The 19,712-nt window shown below is 38.4% G+C and overlaps 1 protein-coding gene across 1 annotated transcript in view; it reads right to left on the bottom strand.

Moving 5' to 3' along the window:
- Positions 1-7,177: 7,177 nt before the first annotated feature.
- The window catches only part of ZNF280D (zinc finger protein 280D), a 127,602-nt gene continuing 115,067 nt past the window's right edge, over positions 7,178-19,712 (bottom strand). The window contains exon 20 of the mRNA XM_069098129.1: positions 7,178-7,234. Coding sequence (XP_068954230.1) covers positions 7,193-7,234 — 42 coding nt within the window. The 3' untranslated portion in view covers positions 7,178-7,192. The remainder of the gene's footprint in view (positions 7,235-19,712) is intronic.

Here is a 19,712-nt window from a genome sequence, read left to right on the forward strand (position 1 = left end):
ATGGAAAAGGAATCTCAAAAGCTCACTGAAGAGAATCATGTCTTCAGAATTAGATTGGAGCAAATGGAAGCTAGTGACTTTATGAGAAATCAATATACTATTAAAGAGATCAAAACAAATGAAAAAATATAAGGCAATGTGAAATATCTCACTGAAAAAACCACTGACCTGGAAAATAGATCCAGGAGAGAGAATTTAAAAATTATTGGACTATCTGAAAGCCATGATCAAAAAAAGAACCTAGAAATCATTCTCCAAGATATTCTCAAGGAAAACTGCCCTGATGTTTTAGAACCAGAGGGCAAAATAGAGGTTGAAAGAATCCACCGATCACCTCATGAAAAAGATCCCAAAAAGGAAACTCCTAGGAATATTATAGCCAGGTTCCAAAGTTCTCAGATCACGGAAAAAAAATATTACAAGCAGCCAGGAAGAAACAATTTGAATACTGTGGAAACACAATCAGGATAACACAGGTTCTGGCAGCTTCTACACTGAGGGATCAAAGGGCTTGGAATATGGTATTCCAGAGGCCAAAGGAGATGGGATTAAAACCAAGAATCACCTACCCACCAAAACTGAGTATCACGTTTCAGGGGAAAATATGGTAATTAAATGGAATAGAGGACTTTCAAGCATTCTTGATGAAAAAACCAGAGTTGAATAGAAAATTTGACATTCAGATACAAGAAGCAAGAGAAGCATGAGAAGGTAAACAGGGAAAAGAAATCATAAGGAATTTATCAAAATTGAACTACTTACATTCCTACATGGAAAAATGATAATTGTAACTTATGAAACTTTTCTCAGTATGAGAATAGTTGAAGGGAACAGAAATGTGTGATATATTCATATACACACAGACACATATATGTGTACATACATATATACATATAGATAGACAGAGGGTGTAGGACCAGTTGAATAGGATGATACTTAAAAGGTGAAATTAAGAGGTGAGAGAGGAATATAATGAGAGGAGATGGGAAGAGATGGAATGGGGTAAATTATCTCATACAGAAGAGGCAAGGGAAAACTGTTACAATGGAGGGGAAGAACAGGAAGGCAAAAGGGAATGAGTCAACCTTATTCTCAATGAATTTGGCTTAGGGAGGGAATGACATATACATTAAATAGAGTATCTCACCCTACAGGAGAGTAGGGGGGAAGGGGATGAGAGGGGGGATGATGGAAAGGAGGGCAGGCTGGTGGGGAGGGAAGTTGGAAGTACTCACTTTTGAAAAGGAACAAGATCAAAGTAGAGAATAGAACGAGTGGGGGGTGGGATGGAATGGAGGAAAAATATAGTCAATTCACAATATATCCACTATGTAAATATTTTGCATAGCTACACATGTATAACCTATATTGCATTGCTTATCTTCCCAGTAAGGGTGGATTATGAGGGAAGTAGGGGAAGAATCTGGAATTCAAAGGTTTAAAATCAAATGTTTAAAATATATCTAGATATAGATATAATAATTATTATTATTTTACATGTAACTGGGAAATAAGATATACAGGCATTGGGGCATAGAGATCCACCATGCCCTACTGGAAAGTCAGAGGGGGGATGGGGAAAGATATAGGAGAGAGCAGATTGGGGGAGAGGATATTCAGTGGGATCACTGTTTTGGGATGGTGGGTAGGGGAAAAATGGGGAGAAAATTTGTAACTCAAAATTTTATGTAAATGAGTGATGTAAACTAAAAAACGTTTTCAAATCTACAAAAAAAAAAAAAGAATTTAAGCTCCATAAGGGCAGGGACTTGTAGAGAGCCAGCTCTAACAGAATCCATTCTGTGTTGAGGAATCTAGGAGAGTGTTTGACTCTTGCCTGCTTTTGCCCCCAAGGGCTCACATTATCAGAATGTTGGCTCACCACTCTTCCGTGCAAGGGAGGCTTTTGGAACATCCTGCCCAGTGTTCCTGGAACATTCCTGCCCATCTCTTGTACCATGATAACTGAGATTAGAGAACAAGGCAGTCACATATAAGATGTATGAGAACTAGGGCACAGGGAAGTGCTCCAAGAAAGTAGCTCTCAAAGACTATGCTGACTATACATTACTATGCATTTTTTTCACTTATACTTGGACCCTCAGATGAACAAATTAGCTCAGTTTTCACTGACCTGCCTGGCCCACATCTCTTCATTTTGCACTCCTCTGTGAGGTGCCTCACTTGGTGCAGGCATCAGGGAACTGTCTTTCTTTTTGCTTGTACTTGTATACCCAGCACTTAGAATGATGCCTCGTATATAGTAAGTGCTTAATAAATGCTTGCTGTCTTGACTTACCTCAGTGTCATTATTGACTCTCCTCTCTCAATCACTCCAAATATATAGGCAGTTGTTTCTATTTCCACATCATCAATCATATACAACCCCTTCTCTCTATATTCTTTCTTGTGTATTGATTAGATATTTGTTTCCTTTCTCAATGTTTGTCCTTCATTCTCAGAGAGGACCATGACAACAGGGTAGTGACACCAAGATATGCAAGTGAATTGGATTTAAGTGAGGGAGGGCTCTGTAAAGTCACCAGCCTCACTTTATCCTCCAGAGCCTTCTGGATTGAGTGGCAAGATATAGACTAGGATGGCCCTGGATGCAGTGTGAGACCTTGACTTTTTTAAGCTAAGGTCTTTAACAGGACTAAGTTTGATTGGAGGCAATGCCCATTGAGTGGTTAAGATTAGGTAAGAAGTGAGGCAGGGGGGTGGCCAGGTAGCACAGTGAGTAAGAGCACTGGCCCCAGAGTCAGGATGACCTGGGATTGAATCCAGGCTCAGACACTTAGCACCCACCCAGAAACACCTGGCCGTGTAACCTTGAGCGAGTTACTTAACCCCAATTGCTTAGGGGCGGCCATGTGGCTCAGTGAGTAAGAGCACCGGCCCCAGAGTCGGGATGACCTAGGATTGAATCTGGGCTCAAATACCACCACACCCAGAAATAACTGGCTGTGTAACCTTGAGCAAGTTACTTAACCCCAATTTCTTTAAAAAAAAAAAAAAAAAAAGAAATGAGGCAGAGAATGGCTTCTTTACCCAGTTAAAAAAATAGAAAGAAAAAATAATCATTCTGTATGGGGGAATACCCCCAGGGTTTCTGGACAAAACAGAAACAATTGCTATTTACATTCACTCTGAGCCAATCAGGTCCCAAACAGTGACCAAGTAGGGCTTGGCCTGGGACCTATGAGAGCCAGAGTAATTTCTGTGTAAGGTGTAGTTCTTACTTTTTTTTGTTGTTTTTTTTGGGGGGGAGGGCAACTGGGGTTAAGTGACTTGCCCAAGGTCACATGGCTAGTTTTTGTGTAAAGTGTCTGAGGCCGGATTTGAACTCAGGCCTTCCTGACTCCAGGGCTGGTGCTCTATTCATTGCACCACCTAGCTGCCCCATAAGGTGTAGCTGTTAAGAAAGAAATCTAGCCAGTACACCCCAAGTTATCTTGCAAGGTTTCAGCAGTCAAAATTTACATTCTTTTGTGCAGGTAGAGAGGTATGATACCCTATGTGGACAGAAGTAAGGGAAGGGAAAGAGGAAAGAGACACAAAGAGAGAAAGGGAGAAGGAGTTTCTTATATAAAAACCAAATATTTATGCATTTTGCAGTTATTTTAGATGGAGTTTATCTTACCATTTCTTCTCCTTTCTAAAATTAGTTTTATATAGAAATTCTGAATTTTGTGGATTTCTTTTTATCCTACTATTAATTGTCTCAGTTTGCTGATTCTCTAGGGTTTTCTAAGTACACCACTCTGTTGTCTGCAAATAGGAATCATTTTTTCTCCTCTTTTTATGTCATAGCTTTAATTTTGCTTTCTTATCTTGTTATCATAGCTAGCATTTCCAGAACTATGTCAAACAATAGGATGGGAGAGATATTCTTATACCCATTTGCACTAGAAAAGTTCCTAGAGTTTCTCCATTGCAAAAAATGGAAGTTCTTGTATTTTATATAGATGCTTTTGTCTATATTAGGGAAGGACTCTTTCATTTTTATGCTTTTTGGGGATAACAAATGAATGCTTTAATTTCTCAAGGACTTTTTCTGCAACTGTGGAAAAAAACAATTTTTCATCATTTATGTAATTAATTAGACTGTTTTCCTAATGTTAAACCATCCTTTCAGTCCTTTGTTTGGATCCAGTTTGGTTATAGTAAGTCCTTTTTTGGCTATATTGCTCTAGATTCCTACTTTGTGCTCATTTTTTACAAGAGGAATGCTTTGGCTATAGCTTCCCCAACCCTGATTTTGTTCCCTACCTTGTCTCAGTGAAACACACTGAGACACCTCTGTCAATTACACTTTTGAAAGCCTTAGAAAATGTAGTAATAAAAACTCACTCTATTTGCTTAATTGATATAAGCTCTTAAGCATTGTTAGGCTGCTTTGTGATGAGCTGACTACAGGAAAATGTCTTATAGTAGAGTTTCATTTTATTAAAACATATAACACTTTTCTCGGTGCTATAATCTAGCTAAAACTAAAATTCATTAATAAAGATGAATATGTAACATTTAGTTCTCAACACAGCCATGTCAAATCAGCCATGGTCTTTATCCATCCAACAGGCTAATGTTTGTTAATGATCACCATCTTAGGAGATTATGCTGGTATTGACACTTTAGTTTTCAACCTAATGATCTATTTAAGTGATATCTATCATTTTCATTCGAGAGTAGAAAGCAGTGTCTTGCCCTCACTCTATTACCCCTTGAGCTACAATCTTATTTTCTTTTCTTTCTTTCACTGCTAAAGTGAAAATAGTCTATATTCATTTTCAACATTTCTTCTCTGCCTCCAATAATACAGAGCATAACCTTTCCATGCCCTCTTCCCTTGCAATTCTGATCCATAACCGCTTGCAAGGTAACCACTTGCAAGGTATACCCATAGTAGCAGCTATGAATATGTAGACATATTTCCAGGGTTTAATTGCAAAATATAACAAACTCTCTTCCTCAAAGACAAAACCAAGATATTTATTCAGATACCAGAAGGCCAATTCCACCATGGTAACAAAGAAATTTATACACATCACCAGTCCAGGGAGCGTTGACATCCCCAAGCCTTCCCTCCATTAGGTCTCCCCACAAATAAGCTCTTCTAGGCAAAATTTGGGCTTTCTCCCATAGAAGGTCTCTCTGGGTCATCTCTGAGCCCTGATGAACTGAAATGAGTGTTTCCTTTCCAGAAGGAGATTCCTTTCTGCAAATGTTAAGCTCTTTGGAACACAGAGACACCCCAGCTATCTAGTGCCCTCAGACTTTTTTAAAGTTGCATTTCCAGGTCATCAGGAGCTGTGTTTCTGTCTGAAACTTCATTCAAACTTAGGGCTCCCTGTTTAATTTCTGATGGCGAAACTATACCTAGGTAATTCAGAGACTTCTCTTTTTAGTAAACTGCAAAAGACTATTAAGGTTTGGGGCTAGGACCCCCTAATTTCTCAGTTCTAAAATTCCTTCAGGTTTTTTTTCCTTCTTGTTGAACAATAAATGTAAATATTACTCTCTAGGTTCCAGGGGGCCAGTGGGTACATGGTCTCCTAAGTAAGCCTAGGATGGAGTCAATTCCCATTTGTCTTTTTTCTCCTTGTTTTGCCAACCTTTATTACTTCTCTGACAGTAGAGTCCAGGAAAACATAAGCTTAGATCCTGGGAACCAACTGCTCGACCCATCTCAGTCCTGTCCTATAGCAAGGGAGTCATTCCTCCAGCAGCTGTGCTACATTTGGAAATGAACTTGGTAGGGTGAAAGCTTTGTAGTAACCATGTTAAAGATTAGCCCGTTGTTCCTAGTAAGTGAAGTGGTATGGTAGAGAATGTCCCTCTGATTTGGGGAAAATGTATTTTTCTGCACTTTGGTTCTGGTTAAATGTTTTAACTAAATATCTCTTTGTAAAAGCTTAAAAAAAAAAGCACCTTTTCTTTGGTCTCCCATGTAATGAATGAGAGTAGTAAAGGCACAAGAACAAAACTATGCCTAGGGGACAAGATCAGTGTCTTTCCCTTGCTTAACTGCATTCCTGTCTTACATATGTATGTGGAGTCAGAAAATATTTCTAGATTTTCATTCCATTCTATGGAATCTATGTCTGTTTTCCAAGGATAAACCCCATTAAGGGTAGAAAGACTTGTTGACAGAAAGTTGATTGAAAGATTTTGAATTTTTCCAGCCATATTACTTCATGAAGACTGTCTACTAAAACATGGAATAGATGTAATTGGTTGAGATAGTACTCTCAAGGTTGAAATCATAGATCTTTGAAGTATTAGAGTTTGCAAAGGTACTTTGAAAAGGTTTAATGTGGTGTAAACACATAATATCACTACAAGACTGAGACCCAGCTGATCTATGTATTGCCAATTTTTCAAAATAAACTTTATTCTGGAATCTTTCTAGCTCACTCAGAAGCTATTCTTTGCTTAGAGCTTGATTTTGCTTCCTGGTGTTTGTTTTATTTTTATTTGATGTAGAAATATTGCTGTATAAAAAGAGCAAATCCTACAGGAGAGGGAAGAAAATCACCAGGACAGCACCTGGATCAGAATTTAATGGATCTGCTCTATTTCACCATAACTGGGAGATGAATTAAATAGTGATAGATTCAGATTGGTGTGTTTCATGAAAATAAAAGTGCAGAATTTTCATTTTTCTCTGCCTTTCATACCAGGGCTGGCATCCAATCTTTGAAAGGCAAAGAAACATGATTGCACAACTGCTGAATGCCATGTGTACTGTGGTTGTTGAGTGGTCATTCTGTGCCCTGAGTATCGATTGTTTGCAAACCTGTCTGTGGAAGGCCTCCAAGGACAGCATTAGGAAGGCACTTGTCCAAAGTTAACCCTTTCCCCAACCTCAAGTGCTAGTGGTGGGAGGCCATTCATTGGCTTTTTGCTTTCATTCTGGCTTTGTTTATTTGTTCAGGATGCAGGGCTGAGTATCTTGGCTCTCCCGCGGGTCTTTCTACTTGAGAATCACTCATTCTAAACCATGTTTTAATAATGCCTTGGATTTGTTATAAGTTTATATGCCTGCAAATTCAAAGAATCATTAAAACTACTTGGAGTAGAGAGAGCTGAGCACTAGAAGAGCCATTAACTGAGGAAGCTGAGCCATCAAGACTCAATTACAGGTGGCAATAGATGAAAAGGCTTGGGTGTGGTGAAAGGTCTAACATCATCAGGAGGGATCAAAAGGAGACACAGATTCTGTTCTGGAGTCCTAGAGTGAAATAAATTCTGAAGTCAAGAATTAAAAGTAATGCAGATCTTTCAAATGGCTCCCGACCCTAAGAAAAGATTCAGGCAAGTTTACTTCTTAGTTCTAGAAGGCTGCATGGTTTAATCAATCAGTAGCTCAAAAAAGTATTTATTAAGCAGCTACTGTGTGCCAAGGACTGTGCTAAGAGCTGAGGATATAAGAACAAAGAATGAAACAATCCCTACTCCCAATGAGCACTCAAATTACAGACAGTAAGTATACATAAAAGTAAATTTAAAATAAATATATATGAATACACACACATATAAACATAAATAGAATAAATAAAAATAAATACAAGGGAATTTGGGAGGGAAGTTACTAGTAGTTGGAGGAAGGGTCAGGAAAGGCTTTGTGCAGAAGATGGCATTGGAGCTGTATCTCAAAGAAAGGGACTCTATGAGGCAGAGATAAGGAGGGAGTGCACTCCAGCCATGTGGAATGACAAAAGGCACAGAGAAGGGAGATGGAGTGTTTTGTGTGAAGAAAAGAGAGAAGACCACAAAAGCTGGATCACTGAGTTCAGGAGTGGGAATAATGTCTAGTGAGTCTGAAAAGATAAGGTGAGGCCAGATGGCCAAAGACTTTAAAAGCTAAACAGAAAAATTTACATTTTATCCTAGAGGTAGTAGGTAGTCACTAGAATTGTTTAATTAGGGGATTCACATGGTTAGATCTGGGCTTAAGGAAAATTGCTTTGTGTAGGAGAGACTAGAATGATTAGGAAGACTTGAGCCAAGGAAATCAGGGTATATTACAATAATATATGCAAGAAGTGGTGGGAGCCAGAATTAAGGGGGTAGTTATGGAGTGAAGAGAACAGATTTGAGAGATGTTCTAGAAATTGAGGTGCAAGATTTAACCACTGATTGGCTTTGTAGGATGAAGGAGAGTGATGTGTCCAGGATAATGGCAAAGTCACAGAGACTGGATGAGTGGTGGTGTCTTCAGCAGAAATAGGGAAGTTTGGAAAAGAACAGGATTTAGGGGAAAGGATGCTAAATTCAATTTTGAACAGGCGGAGTTGCAGATGTCTTGGCGACATCCAGTTTGAAATGTCCAGTACACAATTTGTTCTGTAGGACTGCAGCTCAAGGGAGAGAGTGTGCCAGGATGTATAGAACTGGGAGACATCTGCATAGAGATGAGACTTAAACCTCTGGAAGCTGGTGAGGTTGAGAGCTCTTATAGAGGGAGAAGAGAAGAGGACCTAGGACAGAACTTTGAGGAATACCCACACCTAGAAGGCAGGATATAGATGATGAGTCAGCAAAGAAGACTGAGGAGTGGTCGGACAGGTAGAGGGAGAACCAGGATAGTGTATCATTAAAACCCAGAGAGGAGAGATTATCTAGAAGGAAAGGATGGTCAGCAGTGTCACACGCAGCCAAGAGGTGGAGAAGGATGAGGACTGAGAAAAGAACATCAGATTTGTCAGTTAAGAGATTACTGGTGGCGCAGTGAATAGTGCACCGGTCCTGGAGTCAGGAGGACCTGAGTTCAAATCCGACTTTAGACATGACACATTTCTAGCCATGTGACCTTGGGCAAGTCACTTAACCCCAATTGCCCTGCCCTCTCCCTTCCCCCCCAAAAAAAGATATCACTGGTGACTTTGGAAAGAGTGAATAGAGTGCTGTATTTGGAGTCAGCAAGAGCTAAGTCCATATCTTTCCTCAGAAACTTACTAGCTGTGCAATTTGGGGCAAGTCCTATAACCTCCCTTTGTGTCAGTTTTCTCATTTGGAAAATGGAGATAATATTTACCTCCCAGGGTTGTTGTGAAGATCAAATGAGATAATGTTACAAACCTTAAAGCTCTATATAAATTTTAGTTATTATTATTATTAGTGTGTGATGAGGTCAGAGGTCAAATTGCAAAGCATTAAGGAGCAGTCAGCGGAGGGGAAATGGGGATGGTGAGTGTAGAAAGTTTTTTCAAGAAATTCAGCTGAGAAAAAGAGAACATATATAGAAATGATAGCTTGATGTAATAGTAGTGTCTATTGAGGGCTTTTTTTTTTTTTAAAGATGGGCATGTTTGAAGGCAGTTAGAAGGAACCAGTAGATAGGGGAAACTATTGTGTTATAAGAAATGACAAGCAGGATGATTTCAGAAAAGCCTGGAAAGATTTACACGAACTGATGCAAAGTGAAGTGAATAGAACCAGGAGAATGTTGTACACAGTAACAGCAATGTTGTACGATGAAGAACTGTGAATGACTTAACTATTCTCAGCAATAAAATGATCCAAGACAATCCCAAAGGACTCATGATGGAGCCTTCTGTCCGCCTCCAGAGAAAGAACTGATATTGTTTGAATACAGACTGAAGCATGCTATTTTTCACTTTCTTTCATTCCTATTCTTTCATTTGAGTCTTGTACAAAATGGCTAATATAGAAATGTTTTACATAATTGCACATGTATAACCTATATCTGATTGCTTACTGTCTTCAGGAGGGGGAGAGGAGGTGGGGATAGAATTTGGAACTCCAAACTTAAAAAAAACAACAAATGTTAAAAATTATTGTAATATGTATTTTAGAGGAAAATAAAACATATTAAATAATTATGGAAGATTGATGATTTGAGAGAGAATAGAGATGATTGAGGAGACTATCTATTTGAGAAGAGAGAAAGGAATGGGCTCAAGTGCAAATGCAGAGGGGCTAGATCTGGCAAAGAGAAGAACCACCTCTTTGTCAGAGACTGGAGGAAGGAGGAGAGAGTGGGAAAAGATATCAAGGGGCTTTGAGATGAAGATCAAGTGGCCTCAGTCTTCTCAGTGAGGTAAGGGACAAGGACCTTAGCTGAAAGAGAGTGAAGAGGGAAGGTGTAGAAGACTTAAGGAGGGAATAAGGGAAAAGCTTCTATAGGTAAGATAGGAAATCAGGGAGGAATCATAAAAAAAAAAAAAACACATGCCTTATTGCAGTGAGGGCCCAGTCAAAGTTGGTCAGCATGAATTCATAATATTCCCAATCCTTATCTAGTCATTCTTCCAGCTGCATTAAGCAATTCCTGAGTAGGACAGGAGGAGGCAGATGTTGGCCTAGGATTTGGCAAGAGATGAGAGTCATTAGTACAGATGCACAAGGGATTTAAGAGCAGAGAACAATGTGGAGTTAAAATGGCAGATTATTGGGTTGAGATTAGAGAGGGAGGAGAGAGAAATCAGGCTAGTGATAATTGATCAAAATAGTAGCAAGGGTGGGAAGTAGGTATAAGTAAAAAAAAAACCCACAAAAACCCAAAACAACAGAAATGGTAAATAGCTATTGCTAGATAAGGAGAGCTGGTTCCAAGAAAGGAGCCAGCAATAAAACCCATGTCCTCAGATGTCTGCACATAAATGCAAAAAGTATGACTGGCAGGAAAATTTAATTTTAAAAAATCATAATTCAGGGGCGGCCAGGTGGTGCAATGAGTAAGAGTACCGGCCCCAGAGTCGGGATGACCTGGATCAAATCCAGGCTCAGATACTTAGCACCACACCCAGAAATAACTGGCTGTGTAACCTTAAGCAAGTTACTTAACCCCAATTGCTTTAAAAAAAAAAAAAAGGGAAATCTTCGGGCAGCTAGTTGGCACAGCGAATAGAGCACTGGCCCTGGAGTCAGGAGGACCTGAGGTCAAATCCGGTCTCAGACACTTAACACAAAAACTAGCCATGTGACTTTGGGCAAGTCACTCAACCCCAATTGCCCTCCAAAAAAAAAGGTAAAAAAAATGTAGGAGCAGCCAAGTAGCTCAGTGAGTAAGAGCACCGGCCCCAGAGTCGGGATGACCTGAGGATCGAATCCGGGCTCTGATACTTAGCACCATACCCAGAAATAACTGGCCTTGTAACCTTGAGCAAGTTACTTAACCCCAATTGCTTTAAAAAAATCATAATTCAAGGAAGTAACTTGACCTTATAGCTATCACTGACACTTGGTGGGATAAGATGCATGAGTCTCTGGAAGGATGTACCTTATTCAAAAGGAATAAGACAGATAAAAGGTTTATGGGGAGAGGAGGGAAGAAGATGTGTACTAGCTTTGTATATTAAGAATATATATTTATTGATTGGTTGATACTTATGTGAGTATCTAGGAACCAGTGGAAGGAAGCAATGGTGAAGAATATTTGGGTGAGGGTCAATGGTAGTTGAAACAAAAAGGGTTTTGTCATCAGAGGATGCTGCAAGTCAGATAGGCAGAAGGAAGATGCAGATGAGGCATTTGGAAAGGTATAATAAATAAATGATGGGGTACTTCAATTATCCAGTTGTCTGCTCACCAATAAAACAAAGCAGCTAATAATTTTTACTTGCCTTATTGATAATTTCCTCTTTCAAAAGATGGAGGAACCAGTAAGGTGAACTTCTTTTCTAGATGTGAGAGAGAAGCTAGTTGCTTGGGTGAAAATTATAGGAACCATTGGAGGATTTGGGCATTCCACCTTAGAATTTGTGATAGAGAAAAAAATTGAGCATAGTGTGACACACACCCTACATTTGTGGTGATCAAATTACAAAGGGTTCCTCAAAAAATACGTTATAGGGGAAGGCTAGAAGGTTGGAGGACTTTCAAGAATGAAATCCTGAAGACACAAAGAGAAATAAGTCTGATAAAGAGGAAAACATTTATTTAAAGATTTAAAGAGCAATATTGGGGAATTTGTTAACTGACTTATATTTTTCAAAAGACAGATATATAAGATGAAAGCAAGGGTGAATACCTGTGCATGGCAGACTTCTATAAGAATAGCACCAGGAGTAATCAGCTCAGAATAAGCTGAAACTGGAAAGGAAAGAAAAGAAAAACCAAAAAATGAGGTTTTAAAGCACTGTTAAAGAAAAGAGGACCAAAGAAGAGAAAGGACGACTACTCAGGTGTATGTTACAATAGTAGTCAATGGAACAAAGTCAGAATGCCTCATCTCTCATTTCACTTTTTTCCTTGCCAGTCAACAAGAATTTATTAAGCACCTACTATGTGCAGGAAGAATGATCTTTGGACTGGAAGGGTCAGAACAAAAATGGTGAATAGCCTAGATAGACAGGGAAATAGTAAGAAAACATCTAGCTGACTTTTATGAGTTCAAGTCACCAGATCCACTTGAATTACATCTTAAAAAAAAAGATAATTGATAGACAGCAGTCCATGAGCTCTGAAAAACCTTTGAAAACAAGAGAAATGTTATAAATTGGAGAAGGGCAAATGTTTCCATTTTCAAAAGAGGGAAGAGAATGGAATGTGCAAACTATAGGCCGGTGAACTTAACTTCAATTAATTAACACAATGCTAGGCACTTAGGCAGCACAAAATACTTATTAGCTATTATTAAAGACAAAATTCTACCACATACAGACAGTATCGTTAAAAGGACAGTTAGGAAACATGGAGAAAAGAGAATGGTAATCCCTCCAAGCCAACAATGGCTTCAGCAAAGAACTGGTCATATGAGACTAACTTCTATTTCTTTTTTGACAGTGTTGTCAGACTAGTAAAAGAGAAGAATGCTATGGATATAGTTTCTCTTGATTTATTTTATTTTATTTTTTAAAGCAATCAGGGTTAAGTAACTTGCTCAAGGTTACACGGCCAGTTATTTCTGGGTGTGGTGCTGAGTATCTGAGCCCGGATTTGATCCAGGTCATCCCAACACTGGAGCCAGTGCTCTTACTCACTGAGCCACCTGGCCGCCCCTAAGCAATTGGGGTTAAGTAACTTGCTCAAGGTTACACGGCCAGGTGTTTCTGGGTGGGTGCTAAGTGTCTGAGCCCGGGATTGGATCTCCAGGTCTTCTCAACACTGGAGCCGGTGCTCTTGCTTGCTGTGCTACCTGGCCACCCCAGTTTCTCTTGATTTTAACAAAGCATTTGCCAAAATCTTTTGTGATTCTTATGAACAAGATAGAGAGATGTTGCATAGATGGTAGTAAAATCAGGTGGATTTCAAACTTGTTTTTTTCTTCTAAAACTGTGACTATCTCCTCTTTATTTCTACCTTACTCAAAGCACTGTGCTAGATGCTAAATTGGAATATGCTTTTTTCTAAGCCCTACCAGTGACTCACTGTTTGACCTTAGAGAAGTCACTTGACTTTTGCTTGCCTCAGACTCTGCCTGTAAGATGATAGTAAAAAAAAAAAAAAGATGAGGATAGTAACACTTTCCACTTACCTAACTTACAAGGATATTAGGATTTATGAGCTACTATATATAACAAGATACTTGGAACCTTCTGGAAAGAAAGGTACCACATAAACACAAAATTATCCCCCCCCCACACACACACACCTGTTTTCCTTCTGCACCTAGAGGAGCAGCCATTCTCATTCATTAACCTTGACTGTGTACCCAATGGACTCACCTCTCCCAAGGTCATTAATTAAGAAAGCATTTAATCAGATTATAGGTAATAAAAGCAGAAATATTACTCAGAGGTAACAGACCTAGACCAGTTGGTCCCTGGGCCCAGCCTTTCTCAAATGCAAAAGGGATTCTGGAGAGCAGACTTCAAAAGGTTCCTAAAAAAAAAAAAAAACCAGGGAAGAACCCAAGTACTAAATTTTGCACAGGGGAAACCCAGAGGGTTGGAGAACCCTCAGGAATGAAATTTTGAAGACACAAAGATAAATAATTCTGATGAAGAGGGAAAATAGGAGTTTGTTAAAGAGACCAACATTGATGCATGGGAAATTTATTAACTAACTTAGATTTTCAAAAGATAGGTACAGAAAATGAAAACAAGAATGACTATCATCTATTCTATTCTGAGCTGAAGTCCATGTTTCTGGCCCCAGCCACCACCAGCTCATTGAACCTTGGGTCATGAGAATGGTAGGGATCAGTATTTATTCATAACAGTTCTGGCTCCCAGTAAAACTGAAGCTTGATCCGTGCATGTAAATCAAGGCTAGTTTAGAGCACTATAGGAAACTTGAGCGTATTCTTTTGGTTGCAGATACAAAGAAGTAGAGGACACAGAAGATTATATGCCAAGTCCTCTAGCTGCTAGCATAGATCTCAACTACCTTACTTCCCCCCGATCCTCTCTCTCTAGCTCAGTCCCTTTAGAGCAGGAACAAAATCTGTTGGGTTTCTTCATAGAGAGGTAGCTACTGCCTATTATCAACAACCTTTCAAAGATGAATAGTGTAAGGGGAGCCTGGTGAGTAAATAGTTGTACAATAAATTGGGTCACCATTGTTTCTCCCCTAATGACCTTGTTGAAAAGCCACCATGGCAGGACATCTCTTTGCACAAGTGTACTCAGCAAATCCCTCGCATAAGATTTAGACCTAGAGGGGTCATCTGATTCCATCTCCTTATTTTATGAACGAAGAAACTTCATCAAGAGAGGGATAATTACTTGTCCAAGGCCATACATCAACATGTTGTTGATGTTGGAATTTGAACCCAAGTCCTCTGATTCCAAATCCAGTCATCTTTCTATGATGTCTACTGAATGAACATTAAATACTAAAAACACCAGAGTGCTGGTAATATCAGCTAGTTAGAGACTGTTGGTATTTGTGAACATCACTTGGTAAATTGTTTTCCATTTAATTAACTTACAGTATTATAGATTGTTTCTCACTTTCAGACTTGTAACATAAGCAAAATCTTTTTTGTAGTCTCATGGTCTCTTTCCAGGGAGAACTGCTAATTCGGTTGAAGTGCACCAAACAGTGATTTTATGATTGCAAGGCAGCACTAGCTCATTAGGATGGAGTTGATATGAGCTTGCATATTTAGAATTAGAATATTCAAGGTGGAAGCAATGAATGAGCCTTGTCACCATTTCTAGGTTAGCACAGGCTAGGTCCAACCTGCAAGCTTTGTCCATCAGTCCAAATAAATACAGTTTATTCAGCCCTTTTTAGGTATACTCTTGTTTTCAGGGTAATAAAAAATGACATAAGGAGGAAGGTGGTAGAGAGCCAATTATTTCTTTGGGATGATTGATTTACTAACTATGACAAGTGATTCTAATGAAATTGCTGAATCCCAAGGATGTATGAATTGGGTCATGCCTGTGACCAGTGATGGGTTCTAGATAGGATGTATATAGATACATTCAGGCCATAATTTTACATTTATTAAAATGAATAGTCAGAGGGAGTAGCAGACTGAAGACTCTTAGATCTAGCTAGTTACTGAAAATGCAATCAGACATTGGATACCACATTTAGGTTCAGGCTAAGGGCCGGCTACTCAAAGACATGGTTTAAAGCAGGAATTCAACACAAAAGTGTCTATTATGTGCCATCCTCAAGGACTTTATTTTCTACTGGGAAGAATACAGACAGTCTTTAGCCTAGGATCAAAGTCCAGCCCCACTTACTTACTCTTGCACTAAAGTGTTTAATAATCAAATACTTGGAGGTGGCTAGAGGTAATGGTTAGAGTGGTGGACTTGGAGTTAGGAAGCCTGAGTTTAAATCTTCCCTTAGAAGGGGAACTAACTCTATAATGCTGGGCAGCTCACTTGATGTTTCTCTGCTTCAGTGCCTTCATCTTTAAAACAAGAATGATAAAATCTGGGCAGATAGATGGTACAATGGATGGAATGCTGAACCTGGAGTCAGGAAGATTCATCTTCATAAGTTCAAATTCACCCTCAGACACTCCTCTGAGCAAGTCTCTTAATCCTGTTTGCCTCCGTTTCCTCATCTGGAAAATGAACTGGACAAGGAAATGGCAAGCCACTCCAGTATCTTCGCTAAAAAAACAAACAAACCTAAATGGAGTCACAAAGAGTCAATCGTGACTGAAATGACTGAATAACAACAACAAAATAGCATCCACCTGACTAGGTTGTTATAAGGGTCAAATGAGATGACATCTATAAACACTTTGCAAACTTTAAAGTGCTATAAAACTGATAGTTATCATTATGATAACAGAAGCTATGGCACTAAGAAACTTAAAACTGAAGTGTAAAGAAACCTTGATAATTGGAGACCAATCAAAAATAACCATTTCTGCAATTATAGTGTCAATCACAGTGGGGAAATGGTTTGATTTATATCAATCTGATTTCTACATAGCATTCTAAGGATCACATTCATTGCCTAAAGTGATTCCACCTGTAATCTCAGGTACTTAGAAATGCATTTATTTCCCAATCTTTTCTCTCCACAGACACTGAAAAAAGTTAATGAGTACCACCAGCTAGTTATACACTCTTCAGCAAGTTTCTAGGAGGTCTCAGATGTAAATGAGAAACCTGATGATTACTAAGCTCCCTGCCAACTCTAAAATCTCATGATGCTACAGTTGTTTTAGATGGCAAAATTTACCAGGGAAAAGTTTACCATACTCTGTGTGTGTGTGTGTATAAGGTACAAGAAATAAATGGAAAACAAAGATAGTTAAGATAGTTGATTTACCATACTTTTTTTGGGGGGTACTGGTTGAATGCTTTTAGTCTTTTCCTTCCAATGCTAAGATTTTTTGCTACAAATTCTGAGTTTTTCTTTGCAGCCATTTCTTTACTGTCAGAAATGCAATTGTGTTTTGTACTTGTTTTGTGGCACTTATATCTTTCTCCTGTTAAACCTATTTCTGCTAAATCTCTAACTTCTAGCTTCTAGACCTTTCCTGCCTGCCTAGTTCTAGGACACCTGCTTAGTCTTACACCTGCTTACCTTACCTTACAGTCATAGTCATGATTTCTTTGCCTACCTTGCTATGTAGTATCTTTTCCTCCTCCCCTCCTCCCATGCCTAACTGGACTCCTACTTCAAGGGTTCATAGAATTTGGAAGATGGAAGGGAAGAAGAAGAAGACATTGAAGGACATTGAAGATCATCTAATGCTAATCCATTGCCCTAACTTTACCCATGAGGAAACGGAAATCTAGAATAGAAGAATAAATAATCCAGATAGAAGAAATGAATTGTCCAACCTAACTCTCAATTTGGGGCTCTTTTAATTATACAGTACTGCCTTTCCCATTAAAGCCCATCTAACGACTTCTGGCATAACACTTCTTATTCTCTACAGGTACTTTTTGAAAGATTCATCTTTAAAAAAATTCATCTTTAAAAATTTTAGACTATTTCTCCAAATGATCTGTTAGCAACTGAAACGATACAGCTAGGGAATTCTAGAAAGATACCAAGCCATGAAATCATCCCTCTCTGCCCATTTGCATGGGTGATTTCTAGCCCTAAACCTTTTGGGTGATCAAAAGTCAATGAATGTATAATTGGGGATATAATTAGAAAATTTGACTTCTAGACATGGAAAATTATAGCTTTCTCATTAGCATGATCAGAATCCATTGAATCAAGCCATTCTCTCTTTTCTACACCTTTTTCATTGTTATAGTTCAGCATTTAAATTTTTTTTAATTATGTGGTAGGAAGACATATTTTAGAAGGTAGCTTCCATCTAGAAAGTTATGTTAATATAAATTTCTATCTTTTATTCTATTTGAGTCAACCAGCCTCTATTCCTTTTGACAAAGAGTCCCAGCTCTGCCTTTGATTAGTTGAAAAGAAGGAAGTCTACTCTCCAAACTCTGGAGTCCCATTGGGAATATGGCCAAATCATAAATTGATGGATCTATGAAAAATAACCACCAAGAGAGCATTTGCAATATTTTAGTGGCAGCATAAACTTTATTATTTAAAATAGCTTCAGAAATAACAATAACATATTCTTGAGGGAAATTGTCAATTACCCCCCAGATGTACTCATTAACATTTTTAGTGATGTTCTCTAAAATTTCAGTCTGCTATATTAGGACAGAATTGCTGCTACAACAAGCTATATGCAGACTTCAGAATATTCAAGTTTAGAATATGATGTTTGGGGCTTTTTGAAAGACTTAAATTTCATTACTGGCTCTGCATTTTGCACTTGGCTATGACTAAGTGGCATCTTCCGTGAGCCTTGGTTTTCATCTGTAAAATGGGGGTCAGAAAACTTGTCTTATACTTATCTCGTAGGGTTGTTGTGAGGAAACTGCTTTTGTAAATCTAAGTGCTATATAAATGTGAGCTATTATTAAACCTAAATCAGGATTAGTATTATTACTGTTTGTTTTGTGCAGCATGGGCATTATTAATAATAACCACAATGATGATGTTAAATAGCATACATTAATTAATAGTCATGCTTTTAGGTTGTATTTGTAATAGATAGAACCACAGATCAGAGTGTTAGAAATGGAAGGACAATAATCAATCTGACCTCTCCAGTCAGCTTTTTAATGTAATACTAAATGAAACCAATTCCCAGAAAGCAAACCTAAAGGATTTCAGTGTTCCTAATTGTCTCAGTAATTAATTGATTCACACATAGCCACCTTTACCTAAATGCTTATAATTCCCTATCTAAAAATGAAAGCACCGAGCATGTAGGACTGTCCACTTTCCTAATGAAGGTGCCACAAAGAGCCAAACAAGAAATATCTTTGAAGAATGGAGTGTCTCAGTGAATCAGGAGAACAGTACACACAATGACTACCATAATGTGAATGAAAAAACAAAACTCTAAAAGGCAACTGAATTCACATTAAATGCAATGGGAGCCCCCTGAGGCCTCAAGGATAGATAATGAAACACACTTTCCTCCTCTTGATAAACAGGTAAAGGACTATGGATGTGCAATTTTGCCTGTACTGTCAGATATCTGTTTTCCCCTAGTTGATTTTTCTTTTAGCTCCAAGGGCTGGTTCTACCGTGGAAGGAAAAAGGTGGTTTATTGAGGAATGATCATTACAAATGAATGAATGGATTAAATGAATGAACGAACGGGAGAGAAGTAAATAAGGCAAGACAAAAAAAAAGAATCAAGGCTCAGGGCAGAGGTTGAATGATCAGTTGTTAAGGATGTTGTAGACCAGTGATTCCTGACTTTTTTTTTTTTGATCCTTGAACTCTTTTTAACAACAAAAAAAGGTGTTGTGAACCTCCAGGATTATTTAATACACTACTCACAATATGCTTTTAGATTTATTCAATGAATGCTTTCAGTAACTACAGATCTCTAATGCTTCAAACATATACAAACTTCTTGTCACAGAGGGAAAATACAGGATGTCCCAGAAGTCTACTGCACTAAGACTTCTGGAATACCCTGTATATTTATAATACTATTGGGTCATTATTTATTGCTTCAAACTGTATTTTAGAATTTTTAGTATGAACCTCTTGGGCCATTATTGTGTACCCCCAAGGAGGTTCTTGAACCACTAAACCAACTCTCAGATTCTGTTATTCCTTGCTGGCATCTTATGTAAGATGGTATGACAGACTGGCACAACAGACTCCTTCTTATCGGTTCCTGGAGTGCACGGAATCTTTTAAAGTGCTATTAGAATTGTTAGATAGATAGCTAGATGGATAGCTGGATAGCTAGCTAGCTAGCTAGATATAGATATAGGTATAGATAGATAGATAGATAGATAGATAGATAGATAGATAGATAGATA

This window comes from Petaurus breviceps, unplaced genomic scaffold (genome assembly GCF_028583685.1).
Source record: "Petaurus breviceps papuanus isolate PSGF00001 unplaced genomic scaffold, PetGlider_PUasm1.0 37, whole genome shotgun sequence".
Classification (NCBI taxonomy): Eukaryota; Metazoa; Chordata; class Mammalia; order Diprotodontia; family Petauridae; genus Petaurus; species Petaurus breviceps.